General features: G+C 43.2%; 1 protein-coding gene across 4 annotated transcripts in view; it reads left to right on the forward strand.

Annotated features, from left to right (window-relative positions):
- The first annotated feature begins 10,823 nt into the window (after positions 1–10,823).
- LOC112243006 (rho GTPase-activating protein 6) overlaps positions 10,824–26,525 on the forward strand; it is a 75,561-nt gene continuing 59,859 nt past the window's right edge. For 2 of the 4 annotated variants that reach the window (XM_024410879.2, XM_042319980.1), the window contains exon 1: positions 11,596–11,646. Coding sequence is in view for 1 of the 4 variants with exons in the window: in XM_024410853.2 (XP_024266621.1) it covers positions 11,161–11,646 (486 nt within the window). In the remaining 3 variants the exon portion in view is untranslated. Of the gene's footprint in view, positions 11,647–26,525 lie in introns of all 4 variants that reach the window. The other 2 variants (XM_024410853.2, XR_002952555.2) reach the window with 2 other exon arrangements.

Here is a 26,525-nt window from a genome sequence, read left to right on the forward strand (position 1 = left end):
ACAAACTGAACTCATGTGGAAAATGTCTGTCCCTTCTTCCACTGGGATTTAGGCTAATTAGGGAAAGGATCTGAAATGCTTCAGTTCAGTCTGTGAAGGTTGTTTATTGAGAAACGCAGGGAGTCTTGAAAGGTGTGTTGTTTGGGCCTCCCGGGTGGTGCAGTGGTTAAGGGCACTGTACTGCAGCGCCAGCTGTGCCATCAGAGACTCTGGGTTCGCGCCCAGACTCTGTCATAACTGGCCGCGACCGGGAAGTCCGTGGGGTGACGCACAATTGGCCTAGCGTCGTCCGGGTTAGGGAGGGCTTGGTCGGTAGGGATGTCCTTGTCTCATTGCGCACCAGCGACTCCTGTGGCGGGCCGGGCGCAGTGCGCGCTAACCAAGGTTGCCAGGTGCACAGTGTTTCCTCTGACACATTGGTGCGGCTGGCTTCGCTGTGTTAAGAAGCAGTGCGGCTTGGTTGGGTTGTGTATCGGAGGACGCATGACTTTCAACCTTTGTCTCTCCCGAGCCTGTACGGGAGTTGTAGGGATGAGACAAGATAGTAGCTATTACAACAATTGGATACCACGAAAAAGGGGTAAAATTTGAAGGGAAAAAAAGAAAGGTGTGTTGTTTATTGAGAAACAGGAGAAGGGAACCTACTTTCATTTATAAAAAAGACGTTGAGCAAAAGATGAGCAAAAGTTTGAAATTATAGCCCAGCGAATCTTACAGTTCAAGAGAAGTGTTGACACTGAGTGCATGTACTGCCCTTCTAGACCAAACAACAGCACTGACAAGTGTCCAATGGGAGAACTGCATTTTGAAGGCAAATGAACACCTTCAGAATTAATCTTGTTTGCTACAGTTTAACAATATTAATATGGAAATACCATCTGAAGGTAATCATTCATTAAATGAATAATCTATACCTCAAAATGTATATGTCACATCCATGACACACTTACAGTCATACAAAGAACCATATGATGTGAAATGATGTATGATGATGTATGCTGCATTAACACAGGCAGCCCAGTTCTGATATTTTTTTCACTAATTGGGCTTTCGACAAATCACATCAGATTTTTTCACATCAGATATTTTTCAAAAGACCATTTAGCCGAAAAAAAATATCAGAATTGGGCTGCCTGTGTAAACGCAGCCTTCCTGATGTGAATATACATTCTCTCAAAGACAGGAGTCAGTGCAGGAGAGTTGGGATAATGAAGTTCAGACCTCCTCTCATCTTTTCAATCTGCACCCCACTTGAAATCCCATGGCAATGGTGTAAAAGGTAACCTAATAAATAATGGAAATAAATGCCTCCCACATTCAGAAGCCCCAGAAGCCTTCCAGGCTCCAGGCTCTAGGCTCCAGGCAGCAGGCTCCATGCAGCAGGCAGTAGGCAGCAGGCAGTAGGCTCCATGCAGCAGGCAGTAGGCTCCAGGCAGTAGGTTCCAGGCAGCAGGCTCCATGCAGCAGGCAGCAGGCTCCATGCAGCAGGCAGTAGGCTCCAGGCAGCAGGCTCCATGCAGCAGGCAGTAGGCTCCAGGCAGTAGGCTCCAGGCAGCAGGCAGTAGGCTCCATGCAGCAGGCAGTAGGCTCTATGCAGCAGGCTCCATGCAGCAGGCAGTAGGCTCCAGGCAGCAGGCTCCATGCTGCAGGCAGTAGGCTCCAGGCAGCAGGCTCCATGCAGCAGGCAGTAGGCTCCAGGCAGCAGGCTCCATGCAGCAGGCAGTAGGCTCCAGGCAGCAGGCTCCATACAGCAGGCAGTAGGCTCCAGGCAGCAGGCAGTAGGCTCCAGGCAGCAGGCAGTAGGCTCCAGGCAGTAGGCTCCATGCAGCAGGCAGTAGGCTCCATGCAGCAGGCAGTAGGCTCCATGCAGCAGGCAGTAGGCTCCATGCAGCAGGCTCCATGCAGCAGGCAGTAGGCTCCAGGCAGTAGGCTCCATGCAGCAGGCAGTAGGCTCCAGGCAGCAGGCAGTAGGCTCCATGCAGCAGGCAGTAGGCTCCATGCAGCAGGCAGTAGGCTCCAGGCAGTAGGCTCCATGCAGCAGGCAGTAGGCTCCAGGCAGTAGGCTCCAGGCAGCAGGCAGTAGGCTCCAGGCAGCAGGCTCAGTGAGACAACCACCTTTCTGGCAGCATTATGAACCCTCTGCTAGTCACACACAGCACTGTATGTTCCAGTTCCACCTCCCTGGTAGCCTACAATGTCAGGATCCTCTGGTAAATAGTTTTTTTTTTCTGGAGGAAAAACCTTACCAGTTAGACTGTGGGGATTTTGAATCAAACAATAAGCAAAAGGGTAGGCTATGTTAATGACTAGAAGTGCAACAGCTGCAAAGCTCATGGGTCATAGTCTTCAACCATTGTACTTTGAGAAAAAACAACTGCTATAGCAATTGGTGAAATAGTAGGCCTATTCATGGTTTGTAAGAAGGGGATAAACCAACAGGGTAATCAATGGATAGCATTATACTAGGCCTTCATCGTGACTCTTAGTTCCATTATATTACACATAAGAGTCATTGGGTGAAGGCGTCTTCTGTAGGTGGGAGTTCTGTTATTAAGAGTCCCGATGCTCAGTCTGAACATGAACACGCACCGCTTGCTGTACGGTTTTGGAAGCATAAGGACCTTATCCTTCATATCATTTTCCAAAAACAAAAGGTTAAATTGATGCACACCTTTATAGGGTTAGGGTTCCCACACGACCATATTTCCATGTTACAGCACTTGTTAATGGAAAACAAATGTAAGACAGAGTGGAATACCTGTGCTAATTAGCTATCTGCGTCTCAAATCAAATCAAATTTTTATTTGTCACATACACATGGTTAGCAGATGTTAATGCGAGTGTAGCGAAATGCTTGTGCTTCTAGTTCTGACAATGCAGTAATAACCAACAAGTAATCTAACTAACAATTCCAAAACTACTGTCTTATACACAGTGTAAGGGGATAAAGAATATGTACATAAAGATATATGAATGAGTGATGGTACAGAGCAGCATAGGCAAGATACAGTAGATGGTATTGAGTACAGTATATACATATGAGATGAGTATGTAAACAAAGTGGCATAGTTAAAGTGGCTAGTGATACATGTATTACATAAGGATGCAGTAGATGATAGAGTACAGTATATACGTATACATATGAGATGAATAATGTAGGGTATGTAACATTATATTAGGTAGCATTGTTTAAAGTGGCTAGTGATATATTTACATCATGCACCTGTGTGTAAATGGAAGGCGAACACTACAAACGTGTTGTCACTGAAAAGTACTGTAGGCTGAAACTGTGATAAAACAGTGTACAGTAAGTGTGTATTTTGCATTTGGGAAATTATTTTGATGTGATATTAAAGTAAAGGGTGTTATGTTTCTAGAACAGTACCACAATTGATAATCGATTCACGTTTAGATGGAGTATTTGGCGGTTTTGACTTCCAGAGCCAATTAAACTTTAAACAGACATGTAAGGTACTCGGACTATAAGGAGTAACGTTAGGCTTCTATAGTCCAAAATCGGGCTAGCAGAACACCAGCTGCAACGCCCATGGTTGGTTCAAATACTAACCTCAAAAGTTTTACCATGAGACTAAGCAACAACTGTTACATCAAGGTTGTGGCGATTCACACTCTCCAAACTCCCGCCATTTTATTTTTCCCAATACATTTTTTGTATAGCATTACACCATTCCTTTCCATGGCTGCAACATTGTTAACATCAGTAGATGTATAATGAACAAACATATAAACGCAACATGCAACAATATCGAAGATTTTGCTGAGTTACAGTTCATAGAAGGAAATCAGTCCATTGAAATAAATTCATTTGGCCCTAATCTATGGATCAAGGTTGCAGCCATGGGTGGGCCCGGGGGGGCATAGGCCCACCCTCTTGAGAGCCAGGCCCAGCCAATCAGAATTAGTTTTTCACCACAAAAGGGCTTTATTACAGACATAAACACTGCTCAGCCCCCCCCCCAGACATCTGTGGCATTGTGTTGTGTGACAAAACTGCACATTTTAGAGTGGCCTTTTATTGTCCCCAGCACAAGGTGCACCTGTGTAACGATCATGCTGTTTAATCAGCTTCTTGATATGCCACACCTGTCAGGTGGATGAATTATCTTGGTATGTAAACAAATTTGTGCACAAAAATTGAGCGATATAAGCTTTTTGTGCATATGGGATCTTTTATTTCAGCTCATGCAACATGGGACCAACACTTTGCATGTTGCGTTTACATTTTTGTACAGTATAGAATAAAATCCCTGTGCAGGCTCAGGGGTCTGGGAAGGGGGAACATCTTCATTCAGTATTCGGCTGTTAATTCTTGTAGACCCAAAAACCTTTCAGCCCCCAACTACAATTCTGTCCAGTTTATCAGACTTCTTGTTCATTTGGGCAGTACAATTAATAAACTGCACAATAAACACCAATAAATGCATCTTCTTTACAATCAGTGTGTCAGTATCTCTCAACATTTTGAATCGGCTGCAGGTCATACACTGCATCCACTTGCTCCTTCAACTATTTCCCTGCACCTCTCTGTAGGAGACCGGTTGTACAGTTCGGATCCTTGCAACTTCTAACTCCTTTACCCTTGCAGTGACCTCCGGGAATTCGGCAATTCCGGCACTGTAACTGTTTACTTAAGAAGGCCTTTACGTATCCCATCTTAATAACATGTGATGAAGATACTCTTCATCAAACATCAGTAAAACCAACTGGCTTTCGTCCTTCTGTCCATCCACTACACGTACAGGCATCGTGCTTCCACCCCTCCCTGGAATCTTCTTCTCAAGACATGAAGCCTCAATTTCCAGCAATACATAACACCTTTAATTTAATCGGTTCCCTGCTCCAAAAATCAAAGCTCTCCACTTCAGATGTTGCCAACTTATAGGGCCACAAAGCTTCTCCTTCTGCTCTTCCGAGATGCATGAAATCAGAACAAAACCCTTCTTGGTAACTCTGACTGATTATACCTTTACTAATGCATCCTTTATCATCTTTGTGACCTCAACTAGATCTCTCAAGTATACATAATTATTAACAAATCACACTCCTTTAAGAAAGTGATGTTCATTTACATCTTTTGCTCTTTTGGCTCTATTTTCCGTCGTCTTCCAGTCACTCTAGCCCAGCTTGCTCAACAACGCATCATCAGAATCAACCAGCGCTTCTGCTTTCAGCTGTTGCTTCTCCAACCTTCTCTCCATGTCCCCCATCACCGCATCCTCAATACTCACCATCACTGTTCTCTACAGCACTTTCAGCACTGGGAGTAACTCTTTGTCAAATATCTGGTCAAAGTTATCAACTTGAGTGCAAGCACGTTTCGATTGGTATAGGAGGATGACTACAAGCCTTCCAAGGAGGACGACTACAGGCCTTCCAAGGAGGACGACTGCAGGCCTCCCAAGGAGGACGACTGCAGGCCTCCCAAGGAGAATGACTGCAGGCCTTCCAAGGTGTAATGAATACGATGGGAGACAGAGAGCTGGTTTCAAGCGCAGGGAGCAGCAGGTGTTTATTGTAAGGACCACAGGAGGAGGTAGGTACGTGGGTCCAGGAGCAGGCAGAAGGTCATACACAGGCGTTCCAAAGGCAACAGTACAGGCAGGGAAAAGGCTAGTAACGTAGTTCGGGAGATCAGGCAATAGGTAGATAACAGGAAATCCGAAGTACAAGCAAAAAAGGCATCGTTAGTGAGGCAGGCAAAAACTATCATACATGGAAGGTGTAAATTACTGGCAACACAGAGTGCTCTGAAAGACGTGTCACAAAACAAACAACACCTCCCAGTGATGGGGTGCAAAGAACGGAACTAAATAGTGCGTGATAATGACATACAGGTGTGGGAACAGGTGATTTGAATTCAGGTGATTGAGATCTGGAGAGTGAGCTGCGTTCAGGGGATCTCAGTGTTTGAGAGTGTGAGTTGGAAGCAGACGTTATACAAGGAGGACGACAACATTCTGAATGTTGCTGTGAATTTCCATGTGTGAATATGTTTTACAAACAAGTTCATTTTTATAGGGATATTATTATACAATGGCATGAAGGATTTTGGAATATGCCTTTTACATTAAGTGTGTGGTTAATTATAATTTTGACAGTGGTATGTCCCAGGAAAAGGGCTTACGGACAGATTTATTTTGGTAAATACGAGGGGAGGCTGACATGAGCCTGGTACAGTACACTCCAATCTTAGTCTTTAAGGAATAGACAGTTTGTTTGCTGCAAGGCATTATCTTTCATAAGTATTTGGTATTTTATTAGGATCCCCAATTAGCTGCTGCCAAGGCATCGGCTAGTTTTTCTGGGGTCCAAACAGGAAACAACATTACTAAAATACATAAAATACATACTGTACATAATACAATACATCATACTGTGAAAAAGACGTAGGGAGTCAGGAAGCAGGTGCAGTCGGTGAGTTTAATATGAACGAACATAGAGAGAGTACAAGAACAAGAGTAGCATCTGAACATAACACAGAAACCATACTGCCTGATGTGTGATAACAATAGAGTGGTAGATAAAGGGGGAGTAAACAGGAAGTGGAGTGATGATGATGAAGTGGAGTGATGACTGCGTCATGAGGGTTGTCAGGATCGGTGCATGGTAGACCGGCGACGTTGAGCACCGGAGCAGGAGTAGACGTGACAGTACGGGGCGGCAGGGTAGCCTAGTGGTTAGAGTGTTGGACTAGTAACCGAAAGGTTGCAAGTTCAAATCCCCGAGCTGACAAGGTACAAATCTGTCATTCTGCCCCTGAACAGGCAGTTAACCCACTGTTCCTAGGCTGTCATTGAAAATAAGAATTTGTTCTTAACTGACTTGCCTAGTTAAATAAAGGTGAAAAATAATACACTACATAATATAGTACAAAATACACTACATAATATGATATACAATACAAAATGCAACATAAAATACAATACAAAATACAATAGATAATATATAGAAATGTCTGTGTCTCTTCACAGTCCCCGTTGTGCCGTGTTATTTTATGTTTCTTAATCTGGTTTTATTTCTATCTTGAGTTACCTGGGGTGGCAGAGAGTCATACTTTAGTCATACTGAGAATTATTTTGTAAATAGTTCCCCAACGCGTCCCCTAGACCACGATCTTCAACTGTAGTCTAAATAAGAGCATAACTTCTGCTCTAAGGTCCCCATTTACCAAGGGCACATCAAGTAGGCTATTCAGAGTTTGTATTCAAGGTGCGGGTGCAGCATTTAATGTCATTGTAATGCCACAAGGTGGCTCTGTTCTATAGAGAATGAATGACAGTGACGAACCCTAACGTCACACCAAACAGAATGACCAACCAGGGCCAGAATTGAGTGCAATGTAAAAATCCCCTTCAACATGACTTAATAAACAGCGTCCAACCCTGAGGCAAAAAGCGGATGAATAAAGTGGTGCTTGTGTAGCAGAGATAGGTGATAGATATGTCCACGTCAAACAGTTTGTCCTTACATGTGCTGGATGTTTATGTTGAACCTGTGGCTCCCAAACTGCTTCGGATATAGCAAATACAGGACATTGAAATGCACCATTTACAACTGTCCTTGCTCCCTTGGACAGGGAAGTGCATGTTTTCATATCCAGTAGAGTATACATTTGCCCCATACACTGTCCAGCTCCACCCATAGCCTTTAGGTCAGTAGGTTTAAGAAAGTCAATGGATGTAAGCTCCCCAGGGAGTAGTTATCCTGTAGAGGGAATGACCTAATGGGAAGTCTGATTTGAACATTCGGGGGTCTTACTCAACCTTGTGAGCAAATAAGTGGATCAAACGTGAAGCCAATCTTAACATCCCTTCCTGTGTCTGCTTAGTGGTTTCCAGTATCTGATGAATGTTTATCAGAGCTACACAGTCCTGGTTAACAAGCTATGTTATCAGACATGTCCTTTCCATGGGGTTCCCACAGGAAGAGCCTGTTCCCATGCCACATGTCTCAGCAGCATCAGCAGCTTTCCTGAAGGGGGAAAGGGCTATGGCAAAGTTTATTTGCTGGTGAGCTAAGTGGTGAGTTTTAATCCAGACAGAGACAAATGATAACATTTGAAAGTTATTATTGTGCAGCTTTTGGAAATGTGTCAAAATAATTAGCATTGAGGAACATTGTACACTATTCATTATATGATTATGCATGGAGAAAATTAAGATCACTCAGCACATAAACACATCTCACTAAACATTTCAGGCTGCCTATTTTCTTGGTACTTTCCAGACAGGCAGTCTTTTTTAGGTATTGTTTTGGTACTGTCTAGACCGGCAGTCTTTTTTAGGTATTGTTTTGGTCCGGTCCAGAACTGCCCTGATTTCAACCTCCACAGACATCCGGTCTGGAACCGGCCTATATTTGGGCCAAACATAGATGTGTATAATTGGTTCAAATTAGGCCCAGTCCAGGCCTTGATTTGGGTCAAACATAGACGTCTATGTTTGGTTCAGATTTGGCCCAGGCCGACCTTAATGTCAACTTCCACAGACGTCCGGTATCGACCGGCCTATATTTGGCCCAAGCATAGACCTCTATAATTGGTTCAGATTTTGGTCCGGACCAAATCTAAGCCAATCATAGACATCTACACTACCGTTCAAAAGTTTGGGGTCACTTAGAAATGTCCTTGTTTTTGAAAGAAAAGCACATTTTTTGTCCAGTAAAATAACATCAAATTGATCACATATAGAGTGTAGACATCGTTAATGTTGTAAATGACTATTGTAGCTGGAAACGGCAGATTTTTTATAGAGTATCTACAGTACATGGGCATACAGAGGACCATTATCAGGAACCATCACTCCTGTCTTCCAGTGGCACGTTGTGTTAGCTAATCGAAGTTTATCATTTTAAAGGGCTAATTGATCATTAAAAACCCTTTCACAATTATGCTAGCACAGCTGAAAAATGTTGTCCTGATTAAAGAAGCAATAAACTGGCCTTTAGACGAGTTGAGTATCTGGAGCATCAGCATTTGTGGGTTCGATTACAGGCTCAAAATGGCCAGAAACAAAGGACTTTCTTCTGAAACTCGTCAGTCTATTCTTGTTCTGAGAAATGAAGGCTATTCCATGCGAGAAATTGGCAAGAAACTGAAGATCTCGTACAACGCTGTGTACTACTCCCTTCACAAAACAGAGCAAACTGTAACCAGAATAGAAAGAGGAGTGGGAGGCCCCGGTGCACAACTGAGCAAGAAGACAAGTACATTAGAGTGTCTAGTTTGAAAAACAGATGCCTCGCAAGCCCTCAACTGGCAGCTTCATTGAATAGTACCTGCAAAGCACCAGTCTCAACGTCAAGAGGCGACTCCGGGATGCTGGCCTTCTAGGCAGAGCTGCAAAGGAAAAGCCATATCTCAGACTGGCCAATAAGAATAAAAGATAAAGATGGGCAAAAGAATACAGACACTGGACAGAGGAACTCTGCCTAGAAGGTCAGCATCCCGGAGACGCCTCTTCAATGTTCAGATTTGGATCTGGTCCCGCAAAGACCAAATGAGTACTTGTTTGGAGGCGGAGCTCATTGCAAATGTTTACTTTACATTTACATTTTGGTCATTCAGCAGACGTTCTTATCCAGATTGACTTACTGTCAGTACATTCAACTAAGGTAGATAAACAACAACATATCACAGTCATAGCAAGAAAAATACATCTCTAACTGTTACTGAGAATGTTATTGTAGTTGAAGGGGTCTTTGGTTTATTCTATATGATTGATTGCCTAAAACGTCAGTTGTCACTTTTAAAGTTTTTCAAGAACCTAACATATGTGCATGTCATAGATAGGAGCAATAATACATGCTTTATTGCGATCTTCTCTTTGCTCCTCTTTCATATTAAGAGGCATCTGTGTTTTGACGTCTTATAACTTTTTCTTCTGCACCTGAAGTGCACGTGGTGTCAATGTTCTGGCAAAGACGTCTAAAGCCTTGTTCACATTGACTGTATGAAGTGATTCAAAACAGAATTTTTGGCATATCCGAACAGAATCTGTTCTTTTTACTGGAGTCTGAACAGCGAAAAGGCACATGGAATCTTACATTTCAGGTCACATTTCAAACCACCTTAAAGTCAGATACTAACATGATTCCAGGCCATGCAACTTGTGTATGAATGGTCAAATCTTCTTTTCTTTTTTTTTTTGACGGTTATTTGGAATATCTTGTTGCTTGCCATCTACTCTGTTGAAAGTTTGACAAGAACATGTGGTTGCTAACTAACTTGTTAAATGTTTACAAAGAAATTAGTGAATGTGCTAGAAAACTAAACACCCACCTGCCAGTTGACTGTTGTGGCTAGTCAAAAAATAGTTATTTTGAAAGTTGGATCATCTTATCCTTTGAGGAAAAGTGTTCTTACATTATGCTTTTGAACATTCAAAGCAACTGGGAAACGTCCATGACAGGTATTGTTGTCACCTTATAACTTGCTAGATAATTCTGAGTGATAGGAAGCATGAGCACCACCACCAATCAGCCTACATCACTGCACACACACCAGTTAGTATTATGACAACTAGTGTAGCCATGTCAGCAAATGACTGCTGTCTGAGCACGCAATTCCGATTTGATCACTTGTAACTTGCTGTTTGGATAGAAAGTATTCCAAAACAAAACGGATTTGATCAATAAGGCCTGCAGTGTGAACAAGGCATTAAAGACGTCCTTTCAATGTCATTACATTGTTTAGATGTGAAATCACCACTGATTGGGACCATGCTGGGGTGCCTTGATGTATGATGGTGGCGGAACCGGGAGCAGAGCGGCTCAAGCGAGGAGGCAGACACATTCATTACATATTACTCAGAGGGGCGAAGCTTTGTGACGCGCAAGGGGCCAGAATTGTGAAACTGTCCCGGGAGAGGCTATGTACCCCCCATCCTTGTTCCTGTAAATTCCGAGAAGGAAGAACTAACGAAGAACTAACAAGGTCAATGACTTCAGTCTGTGTGGTTTCTTGGTTGAACTTCGGGTTCCTTATGGCGCGCAACAGGTAGCCAGTATCACTGTGAGGACGGAATACATTGCATGATGTTTATTCAAGTGAACAATCTAATCTCTGATCGCTTTAATGAACTCGATATTTACAAGTAGGATCATCTGTGGAACGTTGAGAATAGCCTACTGATATATGATATGTCCGCGCAAGGGTTGCTGAGCAGCGTTTTCTCATGCTCCTCGCCAACATCCAAAACAATGTCCAAACGGAGACTGAGACAGACTAGAAGTTTGGATTCAACTTTGATAAGACACTATGGGACCGAAACGGATGGGACATCGGGTCAAACAGATCAAAAGTCGCTTTACCTAAGTGTAAATCATGGTCGTTACCTCCGAGCCTCAAACGAAAGCCTCTCCAAACTGGATGCGCCACTTACAGCTGGGGCAAAACAATGTCAGTCAGCATCCTCAAGCCTGTCAATATATTTGGATACTTCTGGCCAATTCGACTACGATTCCAAGGCCACTAAAAGAAGCACGGCATGGGATTTACCTTTTCTTGTCAGAAGCCCCGTTACTCCAACCGGAAGCTCAAGCACTTTATTTTCACCTAGAAAGTGGCTTCAAAAGAAGCCTTCTCCACCATCCATCCCTCAATCATACGCTGTATGGAAATCCGAGGTAAGTAAGTGTTAAAATTCCACTTTTGTTGTTGTTGATGATGATGCTGGTGGTGATCATGATCATATTACTGTTGTTCAAACTGTCCAATTCCGGTAAATTTCCGAAAATTGCCAGTTTTTCCAGAAATCCTGGTTGAAATATTCCCAAAATATTGCAGAAATAAGGAACCCCCAACCGGGATTTACGGAAAACCTGGGTATTTTGGGAAAATTACCAGATTTTTGCAACCCTATGTAGACTTCATGTTGTACAGCCCGGTCTCATAGACTAGACGTAACACTAAAGGTAAATCGAAAACACTCAAATTAGTATGATATGTTATGTTTGTTGTGGTTACATAAGACAGAAAGTTAATTAAAGGCATTAAAGACAAACACGAATAGAGGAAGGTTATTGGGGTGAGATGGGTCACCGTATAACGTGAAGGTCTGCGAGTTCGAATTTCAGCACGGACAACTTTAGCATTTTAGCTAATTGTCAACTTTTCAACTGCTTTCTACTTTTTGGCTACTTTGCAACTAATTAACATGTGAGTTAACCCTTCCCCTAACCATGACCCTTTTAGCTAACCCTTACCCTAACCTTAACCCTTTAACCTGACTCTTAACCTTAACCCCTAACCCCTAGCATAGCTAACGTTAGCCACAGAAAATTAGAATTCGTAACATATCGTAGGTTTTGCAAATTGTAACATATCATACGAAATGGATCATGGACATCCACAAATTAAAATAAACCATACTAAATGAAGCATATCATACTAAATCGAGTGTCCCAGATTTACATACAGTACTATACGAAATGCTCTGAGACCAGGTTGGGCTGTATTACACAATAATAATCAAATTAAAGAAGCTTAGTTAATTAATTAAAGCTGATGATGATGATTGAAGGTGGTGGTGAAAGTAGTAGCATTTGTAGTAGTATAGTGGCAAGACCACAGTTTATTAACAGTGTGACAGTGTCAGTTGTCAACATGCAAAAACATGTATTTAGAGTCATGACTCATGAGTAATAGTTACACCTGTTGATCTCAAATTTCATATCAAACTTTCAAATGCATATTTGTTAGTCTCTGAAATATGGAACAATGTCACACATGAGCAATGGGATATAAATTAGGCGTACAGCATGATGTCACTGGCAAATTTCTGTCTATCTTCCTCAGAAGGATAAAACCTTCAGCCTATAGAAGCATATAGTAACTATAGCCTATAGCCTATAGAAGCATATAGTAACTATAGCCTTTAGAAGCATATAGTAACTATAGCCTTTAGAAGCATATAGTAACTATAGCCTATAGCCTATAGAAGCATATAGTAACTATAGCCTTTAGAAGCATATAGTAACTATAGCCTATAGCCTATAGAAGCATATAGTAACTATAGCCTTTAGAAGCATATAGTAACTATAGCCTATAGCCTATAGAAGCATATAGTAACTATAGCCTTTAGAAGCATATAGTAACTATAGCCTTTAGAAGCATATAGTAACTATAGCCTTTAGAAGCATATAGTAACTATAGCCTTTAGAAGCATATAGTAACTATAGCCTTTAGAAGCATATAGTAACTATAGCCTATAGCCTATAGAAGCATATAGTAACTATAGCCTTTAGAAGCATATAGTAACTATAGCCTTTAGAAGCATATAGTAACTATAGCCTTTAGAAGCATATAGTAACTATAGCCTTTAGAAGCATATAGTAACTATAGCCTTTAGAAGCATATAGTAACTATAGCCTTTAGAAGCATATAGTAACTATAGCCTATAGCCTATAGAAGCATATATACGCAAATAGTAACTATAGCCTATAGAAGCATATAGTAACTATAGCCTTTAGAAGCATATAGTAACTATAGCCTTTAGAAGCATATAGTAACTATAGCCTTTAGAAGCATATAGTAACTATAGCCTATAGCCTATAGAAGCATATATACGCAAATAGTAACTATAGCCTATAGAAGTATATAGTAACTATAGCATTTAGAAGCTGTAACTATAGCCTATAGAAACTTATAGAAATCTGTAGCATCTATAGCTTAGCCTGGGTGCCAGTCTGTTTTAGCCCTCTTGTCAACTCCTTATTGAATTCTTTACACACAAGTGTAAAGGAATGAGTAAGAATATGTACATGTAATTATATGGATGAGCGATGGCCGAACGGCATAGGCAAGATGGTATAGAGTAGTAGTACCAGTAGATGGTATAGAGTACAGTATATACATATGAGATGAGTAATATAGGGTATGTAATAATTATATAAAGTGGCATTGTTTAAAGTGACTAGTGATACATTTATTGCATCCAATTTATTATTATTAAAGTGGCTAGAGAGTTGAGTCAGTATGTTGGCAGCAGCCACTCAATGTTAGTGGTGGCTGTTTAACAGTCTGATGGCCTTGAGATAGAAACTGTTTTTCAGTCTCTCGGTCCCAGCTTTGATGCACCTGTACTGACCTCACCTTCTGGAGGATAGCGGGGTGAACATGCAGTAGCTTGGGTGGTTGTTGTCATTGATGATCTTTTTGGCCTTCCTGTGACATCGGGTGGTGTAGGTGTCCTGGAGGGCAGGTAGTTTGCCCCCGGTGTTGCGTTGTGCAGACCTCACTACCCTCTGGAGAGCCTTACGATTGTGGGTGGAGCAGTTGCCGTACCAAGTGGTGATACAGCATGACAGGATGCTCTCGATTGTGCATCTGTAGAAGTTTGTGAGTGTTTTTGGTGACAGGCCAAATTTCTTCAGCCTCCTGAGGTTATCATGCTATCATGAAGGCAAAGGGTGGCTACTTTGAAGAATCTAAAATCTAAAATATATTTTGGTTTGTTTGACACTTTTTTGGTTACTACATTATTCCATTTGTGTTATTTCATAGTTTTGATGAGTTGACTATTATTCTGCAATGTAGAAAATAGTACAAATAAACAAAAACCCTTGAATGAGTAGGTGTGTCCAAACGTTTGACTTGTACTGTATATCAGAGATCAAAATAATCTTTCTCCAGGATTTGGCGGTGTGATTACAGCTCTGTCTGAGTAGTTTTGCAGAAGAGACTAAGAGAGGGACTCTTGTCCCTGTGGACTGTATGTCCTGTTTTTAGATAAACAGAACCATGTGTTTATAGAAAACCTTTCATCTAAGGCAGCAGGGCCATTTCCTCTTCAATGCATTCAAACAATGTGGTCAGTTAGAATGACCAGTCAGAATCAACAGAGCTTTTTGAGTGGTGGATTACACAAATACATCAATTTATAGGAACACCTGTGTTAAATGTAAAGGCATATTATTCTTGTCAGCTCAAAGTGCCTGAGTCTACTATTATGGTAGGTGTTAGACTATACTAGGGCTCCCCAACTGACAGGTGAATTTATTTGGCCCAGCAAGTTTTTTTTTGTTTAAATTGTTTGACCTGAAAGACTATAAAAACATACGTCAACTCCAAGTGATTTTAATTTAGAGATTCGGTTCCAAAGTATTTCTATGCATAATAGAGAGCATCACTACTCTGGATGGTTCTGACTTCTGAATATGTGGACAACAACAAATACCTAGGTGTCTGGTTAGAGTGTAAACTCTCCTTCCAGACTCACATTAAGCATCTCTAATTCAAAATTAAATCTAGAATCGGCTTCCTATTTCTCAACAAAGCATCCTTCACTCATGCTGCCAAACATACCCTCGTAAAACTGACCATCCTACCGATCCTCGACTTCGGCGATTTCATTTACAAAATAGCCTGGACAGGCAGGTAGGTGCAGGTAGCGATCGGTAGAAGAGCATGCATTTAGTTTTACTTGTATTTAAGAGCAATTGGAGGCCACGGAAGGTTTGTATGGCATTGAAGCTTGCCTGGAGGGTTGTTAACACAGTGTCCAAAGAAGGGCCGGAAGTATACAGAATGGTGTCGTCTGCGTAGAGGTGGATCAGAGACTCACCAGCAGCAAGAGCGACCTCATTGATGTATACAGAGAAGAGACTCGGTCCAAGAATTGAACCCTGTGGCACCCCCATAGAGACTGCCAGAGGTCCGGACAGCAGACCCTCCGATTTGACACACTGAACTCTATCAGAGAAGTAGTTGGTGAACCAGGCGAGGCAATCATTTGAGAAACTCAGGTCCGTAAGAATTAATTGGTGTCATGAGAACTGAACTTTCCCCTTTTTGTTCTCTCAGCTTTATTTAACCAGGTAGGCTAGTTGAGAACAAGTTCTCATTTGCAACTGCGACCTGGCCAAGATAAAGCAAAGCAGTTGGACACATACAACAACACAGAGTTACACATGGAGTAAACAAACATACAGTAGAAAAAGTCTATATACAATGTGTGCAAATGAGGTAGGATAAGGGAGGTAAGGCAATAAATAGACCAAGGTGGCGAACTAAATGCAATATAGCAATTAAACACTGGAATGGTATATATATGGTATATATATATATATATATGGTATATATATATATATATATATCCATGAATGTGCGAGTAGAGATACTGGGGTGCAAAGGAGCAAGATAAATAAATAAATACAGTATGGGGATGAGGTAGTTGGATGGGCTATTTACAGATGGGCTATGTACAGATGCAGTGATCTGTGAGCTGCTCAGACAGCTGGTGCTTAAAGCTAATGAGGGAGGTATGAGTCTCCAGCTTCAGTGATTTTTGCAGTTCGTTCCAGTCATTGGCAGCAGAGACCTGGAAGGAAAGGCGGCCAAAGGAAGAATTGGCTTTGAGGGTGACCAGTGAGATATACCTGCTGGAGCACGTGCTGCGGGTAGGTGCTGGTATGGTGACCAGTGAGCTGAGATAAGGCAGGGCTTTACCTAACAGAGACTTGTAGATGACCTGAAGCCAGTGGGTTTGGCGACGAGTATGAAGCGAGGGCCAGCCAATGAGAGCGTACAGGTTGCAGTGGTGGGTAGTATATGGGGATTTGGTGACAAAACGGATGGCACTGTGATAGACTGCATTCAATTTGTTGAGTAGGGTATTGGAGGCTATGACCAACATATGAAGAAGAGAGGTGCCTTCAGCAGTACCACCCCCGAATGGATGGCCCAGAAGTATGAAATGATTATTTTTAACACACTGGACACTGATAAGTTAACTTTTTACAGAATGGCATTACAGAATGTTCAAGTCCGTATGTGAAAACATTGCTACTGCAACATGTTAACACCACCTTTTGACATGTGAGGAGAATAACACTATTTCACCAGTACCTGTTATTAAATTACAATTCGACATGTGAATGTGAGATTTCTGTCGTCTTTACATGTGAAGCAGCAAATTAGATTTGCAATTCCAAATGTGAACAGGAGATTTTCACATGAGAAAGTTTTGAAAAGGTTGTGTTAACATGTGAACTCTAAATGTAATATGTCTGAAATTTAAGCTCAACATGTGAAAACAGCTAGTTCATGTGTTTTTTGTGTGGTTGTTGTTGTAAAAGGGTTACTGTTGCCATATTATTATTATTTATTTTATTATGTAGAGTGTTGTAACATGGTTGTAATAGTTCTTAAGTGAATGTTGTACTATTTTTTTATGTCAACTTTTATAGCCAGGAATGTGTCTTGAAACACAAGGCAGGGTTGGTGTCAGTTACTGCATGATGTTTCCATTTCAGTACGGTTACTGTGTTTGCATATTGCTGCACTTTAAATACTTAATGTAATCGGGGTGTATCCGTTATCATTATAGAAAGTTATATAAAGGGGGGTTGTTCTGGACCATTGGTGTGTTTAGCTCTGTCTGGAGCTTGCTGCCAAAAGCACACTGCATCGCCTCTTGAGTCCAATCCCATTACAAGGATATAGACACTCAGCAAACACCTGACTCTATGGACACACACACACACGTACACACACACACACACACACACACACACACACACACACACACACACACACACACACACACACACACACACACACGTACACACACACACACACACACACACACACACACACACACACACACACACACAAACAGGCACACACCCCATATTGTGTCTCATCTCTATAAAAAAAATGCTAGTAAGGAGATGACTAGGAGGTCTAATGTTGCAGGAGAGGTGGGTCTGAAGCCCCCAATCCGTTTTCTCTCCCATTGCTCTCCCTAAATTCTGAAGTTTCGAGCAGATGTAGTCCTCGTTGGCATAATCAGGACAAGCTGCATTCCTGTGGCCAGGGCAGTGTGGGATCATTCACCCCTCCCCATGCCGGTTCACTTCTTCCTAATAAGTAAACTTGTTGAGCAGTTTCAAAAGTCCAGCTATGCATACAGCTTTTTTTTTTATCCATCTCAACATACCTCAGTAGCAACATCTAAAGTATAATGTTGCTACTGTAGTAATTGCAGTGTTACTACACACGTTTAAGAGTAATTGTATGTAGTGTTACAGCATTACATTGTTTCTATGTGTTTCAATAAGGAGGCCCCTTACAAAAAAAAAATTATCCACATGAAAAAAACAATGTTAAAAAAAAACATGGTTTTTGGGACACGTGTGAAACACACACATCGCGTGACATTTTCTTTATATCTGAAAGTGAGAATTTCACATGTGAACACTTGTAACATGTGAAACTGCAAATGTTTTTCTCCTCACATGTGATAGGTGGTGTTAATATGTGAACTCTAAATGTAATGCCTGTGAAAATAGGGTGTCAACATATGAAAACAGCTATTTCACATGTGAAACTGCACATTTGGCATGTGTTTTTTTTTTTTTTTTGGGGGGGGCATGCAGCTCACAGATGCATGCAGTAGGTATCCTTTGCTCCATAGTGTCGTGGAGCCAATGCACTCAAACAATATGGTGCTGTAGATAGCCCACCCTCTCTCACCCATTCTTGCACATCTGTGTGTCTGTTTGCATTGTCTCGTTCAATCTGGCAGTTCTTAAAACTGGGCCTAGTAACTGTTAGCAGATACAGAGTAAGAGTTATACACATCTTATTGCAGATGAGTCAGAAAACCCAAATCCCTGTGACTACTCTGCCTGGAGTAGTGTGTTGTTTCTTCTTTGTGGACTTTCTTACTGCAGCTCAAGCATTTCATTTCCTGTCATTTCTGCAAAGAAACTATTTTAATTGGTTAACTTTGGTTTGGCACAGACTTTGGTAAGCGACAGGATAGCGAGCTCATTCCCCTCACGTCTTGATAGCTTTTGGAAATCCTAAGATCTGTCGTGATTTAACTTTATTAACTTGGAAGTCACAAAGCGAGGAATTGCTGTGATGGTGCAAATTAGCAATATCATCTACAAACTTATTTACCTCCAAACAAAATATCCAGAGGCAATACCAGTCTATAGTTGTAGCAACGGTCATCAAAAGGATTTAAAAACAATTCTAATAACTGCAACAGTTGGATAAAGGATGAAGATACTCCAAACTTTTATACTTTTTAAAATTCATCAGACATTGACTGAATTATAGCACAAATAATGGAGTTCAGGGATTTTTGTGGTTATTCAGGTATTCAATGTATTGTCATTGTCAGCCTCCATTCGGCAGGGCATGGACTCTGCCAGGTGTCAAAAGCGTTTCCACAGGGATTCTGGCCCATGTTGCCTCCAATGCTTCCCACAGATGTGTCAAGTTGGCTCAATAAGGGATCATAGCTTTAACCTGGATTCACCTGGTCAGTCTAGTCTATGTCATGGAAAGCGCAGGTGTTCTTAATGTTTTGTATACTCAGTGTATTTCGTGTTAAAATAAAGAACATTCTCTCTGCCTTATTTGCTGCAACCACCAAAAACGTTCTCTGTCTAGACCTACCTGCACTCACCTGCGTTGTCGAGACTGCCTCATTAGTTACTGTTGTTGTCACTTTCTGTTGCATCATTCAACAATCGTGTCAATAGCAGCATACCCCCAGATCAAAAATTAACACATACTTGACATTGTTTGCGAGATCAGACATAATATCACTGCAATGCAAGTGTTCATTTTCGAAAGTTGCTTTCATCTAATTTGTAAACACTTTGACTATATTAAATTAACTTTTTACAATTCCACAAACAAATGAACACCCATCAGAATAAAGTGATCTTTTAAAAAGTTTTTTCAATTATTTAACCTTGGCTAGTCAGTTAAGAACAAACTCTTAACTACAATGACGGCATACACTGGAAGACACTTGGCCGCCCTGTGGGACTCCCAATCACAGCCGGTTGTGATACAGCCTGGATTTGAACCAGGATGACTGCAGTGATGCCACAAGCACAGAGATGCAGTGCCTTAGACCACTGCACCACTCGGTCCACTCCTCTTTCTTGGGATGTAAGTGTCGAGATGATGCGTTACATCCCAGACGAAGTGTTCTCATAGATGCAACGGACAGACAGTATATTCCACTGAGACCATTTCAGCCATTACACGGGGTGTGTTTGACAGGTCACTACAAACATTTCCACAGTCATAATGTTAACGGGGGAAAAAATGACTGGCACAAGCAAGAGTATGAAAGAGTTACAGGAGTAAAATGAAAGCTATCAATACAGTAAGATTTAAGTGCCAAGTGGATTTTGCGACACTCAAACACAGGAAATAGATGGCTGAAAAAGTCAGATCCTCAGGTTGGCGAAGCATTCGCTTTCACTAATAGCGGCACGTCCTGTTTACAGATGGACCCCTTTTGACCCTGGATTTAAATCGCCGACGTTGTAAGATTGTGGTGTTGGGACGTGAATGTGAAGAAGGTCCTTTACCTGAGCTTGCCTAGTTTACCATCGAGTTTTGTTCGACAGGCCGGTGAAACAAAGGAACAGCTCGGTCGAGTGGAAAAAGGCTACAGAGACATACGGGAAACACAGGAACTTTGGCGAATGGAAGGTGAAAGGGAAGGTGAAAATGAGGAAGAAGGTGTTAAAGAGCCAGAGGTTGAATTTGATGAAGTTGGCGATAGAAAGGGAGATGATGGGGCAAGTACAAACAGAGTGAGCAGTACGCCAGGTTGAGTTCCGGAGGTGAAAGGGAAGTGATTGACGGCGAGTGAAGTGAAAGATGTGGTGAAGAGCTCGGAATCCGAGCATGGCGTCAATGGATATGTTAAAGAAGAATCTGGTCCAGTAGGTGTGACATTTTTGGATCCTTGCCTTTTTAGCAGATTCATTTGAAGTTTCAGGGTGTGAAAGGAGTTGGGGACAGTTGAGTCAGTAAAGGTACCCTCTAGTGGGCATGGGATATTTGTGTGCGTTTCCTCCGCCCAGAGGGAGCGGGAGCTCCGTGTCACGCAACTCGGGACCAAGATCGGTTTCTTGATTTGCTCTTCGGAACAGGACACAATTGAAAGGAGTGATTACTGGGGTAGCGGTGAGACAGAAGAGTTCGTCTTTGCCCGACAAAGTTAGGATTTTTCCGTTATCCAGTATGAGCTTTTGTGCCGATTACATTACACTGTTACAGGTGTCAAGCTTATGGGCATGTGGCAAGAATGTGTAGGAGGGAGGTTTCTAGGTGTGAGAAGTGTGCAGAAGGGCATGGGACAAAGGAATGTGTAGTATTGGGGAAAGAAGCGGTATGTGTTAATTGTAGGGGTGCCTATGGGGCTGGGGATCAGAAGTGTCCTGTGTTAGAGATGCAGGTTGAGGTTGCCAGGGTAAGAGTAGAGCAGGGGGTATTGTGTGCTGAGGCAGTGAAGAAAGTAGAGGAAGATGGGTCAAGGGGGAAGGATCCTGAGAGGATCCCAGTGAGTAGTAAATCTGTGCCAGCACAGAAGGATTAGGGTATATAGCTATGTTTATCAACTTTACAGCAGAGATTAGTCACAGAAAATAGATGTTATGGTGGCTGCAGCAGAGAAGTACAGTATTCGGGGGTACTTGGGGGACTTCAGAAGAGTTACAGGGCGTGTTGAGTGGTGGTGTCCTATAATCCGCTGTTGGACTGGGGTAGGGCCAGATAGGGTTGAATAGGGTGGTGGGTTTTAACGAGTGTAGAGTTAGATGGTAGGATGGTGGGTTTTAATGAGTGTAGGGTTAGAATGTAGGGTAGTGGGTTTTAATGAGTGTAGAGTTAGATGGTAGGATGGTGGGTTTTAATGAGTGTAGAGTTAGATGGTAGGGTGGTGGGTTTTATTGAGTGTAGGGCCAGATAGGGTTGAATAGGGTGTTGGGTTTTAACGAGTGTAGAGTTAGATGGTAGGATGGTGGGTTTTAATGAGTGTAGGGTTAGAATGTAGGGTAGTGGGTTTTAATGAGTGTAGAGTTAGATGGTAGGATGGTGGGTTTTAATGAGTGTAGGGTTAGAATGTAGGGTGGTGGGTTTTAACGAGTGTAGAGTTAGATGGTAGGATGGTGGGTTTTAATGAGTTTCGGGTTAGATGGTAGAATGGTGGGTTTTAATGAGTGTAGGGCCAGATAGGGTTGAATAGGGTGGTGGGTTTTAATGAGTGTAGGGTTAGATGGTAAGATGGTGGGTTTTAATGAGTGTAGGGTTAGATGGTAGGATGGTGGGTTTTAATTAGTGTCGTGTTAGATGGTAGGATGGTGGGTTTTAATGAGTGTAGGGTTAGAATGTAGGGTGGTGGGTTTTAATGGGTGTAGGGTTAGATGGTAGGATGGTGGGTTTAATGAGTGTAGGGTTAGATGGTGGTGTAAGAGTTTTCCTGTGGTGAAGGAGAAGCGGACCAAAATGCAGCGTGGTGGTTATTCATGTTCTTTAATAAAGGAACTAGACATGAAATAACGAACAAAACAATAAATGTGCGAAAACCTAAACAGTCCTATCTGGTGCAAACACAGAGACAGGAACAATCACCCACCAACACACAGTGAAACCCAGGCTACCTAAGTATGATTTTCAATCAGAGACAACTAATGACACCTGCCTCGGATTGAGAACCATACTAGGCCGAAACATAGAAATACCCAAAACCTAGAAAAACAAACATAGACTGCCCACCCAACTCACGCCCTGACCAGACTAAATAAATACAAAACAAAGGAAATAATGGTCAGAACGTGACAGGTGGGGTGGTGGGTTTTAATGAGTGTAGGGTTAGAATGTAGGGTGGTGGGTTTTAATGAGTGTAGGGTTAGATGGTAGGATGGTGGGTTTGAATGAGTGTAGGGTTAGATGGTAGGATGGTGGGTTTTAATGAGTGTAGGGTTAGATGGTAGGATGGTGGGTTTTAATGAGTGTAGGGTTAGATGGTAGGATGGTGGGTTTTAACGAGTGTAGGGTTAGATGGTAGGATGGTGGGTTTTAATGAGTGTAGGGTTAGATGGTGGGGTGGTGGGTTTTAATGAGTGTAGGGTTAGATAGGGTTGAATAGGGTGGTGGGTTTTAATGAGTGTAGGGTTAGATGGTAGGATGGTGGGTTTGAATGAGTGTAGGGTTAGATGGTAGGATGGTGGGTTTTAATGAGTGTAGGGTTAGATGGTAGGATGGTGGGTTTTAATGAGTGTAGGGTTAGATGGTAGGATGGTGGGTTTGAATGAGTGTAGGGTTAGATGGTAGGATGGTGGGTTTGAATGAGTTTAGGGTTAGATGGTAGGATGGTGGGTTTTAATGAGTGTAGGGTTAGAATGATGGGTTTTAGGGTTAGATGTGGGTTTTGAATGAGTTTTAGATGGTAGGATGGTGGGTTTTAGATGGGTTAGGATGGTGGGTTTTAATGAGTGTAGGGTTAGAATGTAGGGTGGTGGGTTTTAATGAGTGTAGGGTTAGATGGTAGGATGGTGGGTTTGAATGAGTGTAGGGTTAGATGGTGGGGTGGTGGGTTTTAATGAGTGTAGGGTTAGATGGTAGGATGGTGGGTTTGAATGAGTTTCGGGTTAGATGGTAGGATGGTGGGTTTTAATGAGTGTAGGGTTAGAATGTAGGGTGGTGGGTTTTAATGCGTGTAGTGTTAGAATGTAGGGTGGTGGGTTTTGATGAGTGTAGGGTTAGATGGTAGGATGGTGGGTTTTAATGAGTGTAGGGTTAGATGGTAGGATGGTGGGTTTTAATGAGTGTAGGGTTAGATGGTAGGATGGTGGGTTTGAATGAGTTTTGGGTTAGATGGTAGGATGGTGGGTTTTAATGAGTGTAGGGTTAGATGGTAGGATGGTGGGTTTGAATGAGTTTTGGGTTAGATGGTGGGGTGGTGGGTTTTAATGAGTGCAGGGTTAGATGGTAGGATGGTGGGTTTTAATGAGTGTAGGGTTAGAATGTAGGGTGGCTGGTTTTAATGAGTGTAGGGTTAGAATGTAGGGTGGTGGGTTTTAATGCGTGTAGTGTTAGAATGTAGGGTGGTGGGTTTTAATGAGTGTAGGGTTAGATGGTAGGATGGTGGGTTTTAATGAGTTTAGGGTTAGATGTTAGTTTGTGGTGGTAATGCAACATATGTTGGATACCAACCGCCATTAAACCTCACCGAAGAAGAAGAAGAAGAAGAAGAGGAAGGTGGTGGTGTTTAAGCCTTTAGTAGTAAGTCTGGCTTCTACTCACCTGTTCCTAAGGCACTCCCCACAGCAGTGCTTTTTCTTCTGATGGGGGTAGCAGGTAGCCTAGGCTCTTCTGATGGGGTTAGCAGGTAGTCTCATCTGATGGGGTTGGCAGGTAGCCTCTTCTGATGGGGTTGGCAGGTATCCTAGACTCTTCTGATGGGGGTAGCAGGTAGCCTAGGCTTTTCTGATGGGGTCGTGGGTAGCCTAGGCTCTTCTGATGGGGGTAGCAGGTAGCCTAGGCTCTTCTGAAGGTGGTAGCAGGTAGCCTCGTGCTTAGAGAGTTGGGCCAGTAACCAGCAGGTAGCCTAGGCTCTTCTGATTGGGGTAGCAGGTAGCCTCTTCTGATGGGGTTGGAAGGTAGCCTCTTCTGATGGGGGTAGCAGGTAGCCTATGCTCTTCTGATGGGTTTGGCAGGTAGCCTAGGCTCCTCTGATGGGGGTAGCAGGTAGCCTAGGCTCTTCTGATGGTGGTAGCGGGTAGCCTCGTGCTTAGAGCATTGGGCCAGTAACCAGCAGGTAGCCTAGTGGTTAGAGTTTTGGGCCACTAACCAGCAGGTAGCCTAGTGGTTAGAGTTTTGGGCCACTAACCAGCAGGTAGCCTAGTGGTTAGAGTTTTGGGCCACTAACCAGCAGGTAGCTTAGTGGTTAAAGTGTTGGGCCACTAACCAGCAGGTAGCCTAGTGGTTAGAGTGTTTGGGCCACTAACCAGCAGGTAGCCTAGTGGTTAGAGTGTTGGGCCACTAACCAGCAGGTAGCCTAGTGGTTAGAGTGTTGGGCCACTGGGCCAGTGGTAACCAGCAGGTAGCCTAGTGGTTAGAGTTTTGGGCCACTAACCAGCAGGTAGCCTAGTGGTTAGAGTGTTGGGCCACTAACCAGCAGGTAGCCTAGTGGTTAGAGTGTTGGGCCACTAACCAGCAGGTAGCCTAGTGGTTAGAGTGTTGGGCCACTAACCAGCAGGTAGCCTAGTGGTTAGAGTGTTGGGCCACTAACCAGCAGGTAGCCTAGTGGTTAGAGTGTTGGGCCACTAACCAGCAGGTAGCCTAGTGGTTAGAGTGTTGGGCCACTAACCAGCAGGTAGCCTAGTGGTTAAAGTGTTGGGCCACTAACCAGCAGGTAGCCTAGTGGTTAGAGTGTTGGGCCACTAACCAGCAGGTAGCTTAGTGGTTAGAGTGTTGGGCCACTAACCAGCAGGTAGCCTAGTGGTTAGAGTGTTGGGCCACTAACCAGCAGGTAGCCTAGTGGTTAGAGTGTTGGGCCACTAACCAGCAGGTAGCCTAGTGGTTAGAGTGTTGGGCCACTAACCAGCAGGTAGCTTAGTGGTTAGAGTGTTGGGCCACTAACCAGCAGGTAGCCTTAGTGGTTAGAGTGTTGGGCCACTAACCAGCAGGTAGCCTAGTGGTTAGAGTGTTGGGCCACTAACCAGCAGGTAGCCTAGTGGTTAGAGTGTTGGGCCACTAACCAGCAGGTAGCCTAGTGGTTAGAGTGTTGGGCCACTAACCAGCAGGTAGCCTAGTGGTTAGAGTGTTGGGCCACTAACCAGCAGGTAGCCTAGTGGTTAGAGTGTTGGGCCACTAACCAGCAGGTAGCCTAGTGGTTAGAGTGTTGGGCCACTAACCAGCAGGTAGCCTAGTGGTTAGAGTGTTGGGCCACTAACCAGCAGGTAGCCTAGTGGTTAGAGTGTTGGGCCACTAACCAGCAGGTAGCCTAGTGGTTAGAGTGTTGGGCCACTAACCAGCAGGTAGCCTAGTGGTTAGAAGTGTTGGGCCACTAACCAGCAGGTAGCTTAGTGGTTAGAGTGTTGGGCCACTAACCAGCAGGTAGCCTAGTGGTTAAAGTGTTGGGCCAGTAACCAGCAGGTAGCCTAGTGGTTAAAGTGTTGGGCCACTAACCAGCAGGTAGCCTAGTGGTTAAAGTGTTGGGCCAGTAACCAGCAGGTAGCCTAGTGGTTAGAGTTTTGGGCCACTAACCAGCAGGTAGCCTAGTGGTTAAAGTGTTGGGCCACTAACCAGCAGGTAGCCTAGTGGTTAGAGTGTTGGGCCACTAACCAGCAGGTAGCCTAGTGGTTAGAGTGTTGGACTAGTAACCAGCAGGTAGCCTAGTGGTTAGAGTGTTGGGCCAGTAACCAGCAGGTAGCCTAGTGGTTAGAGTGTTGGACTACTAACCAGCAGGTAGCCTAGTGGTTAGAGTGTTGGGCCAGTAACCAGCAGGTAGCCTAGTGGTTAGAGTGTTGGACTAGTAACCAGCAGGTAGCCTAGTGGTTAGAGTGTTGGGCCACTAACCAGCAGGTAGCCTAGTGGTTAGAGTGTTGGGCCACTAACCAGCAGGTAGCCTAGTGGTTAGAGTGTTGGGCCTAGTAACCAGCAGGTAGCCTAGTGGTTAGAGTGTTGGGCCACTAACCAGCAGGTAGCCTAGTGGTTAGAGTGTTGGACTACTAACCAG

This window comes from Oncorhynchus tshawytscha, linkage group LG03 (assembly GCF_018296145.1).
Source record: "Oncorhynchus tshawytscha isolate Ot180627B linkage group LG03, Otsh_v2.0, whole genome shotgun sequence".
NCBI lineage: Eukaryota > Metazoa > Chordata > Actinopteri > Salmoniformes > Salmonidae > Oncorhynchus > Oncorhynchus tshawytscha.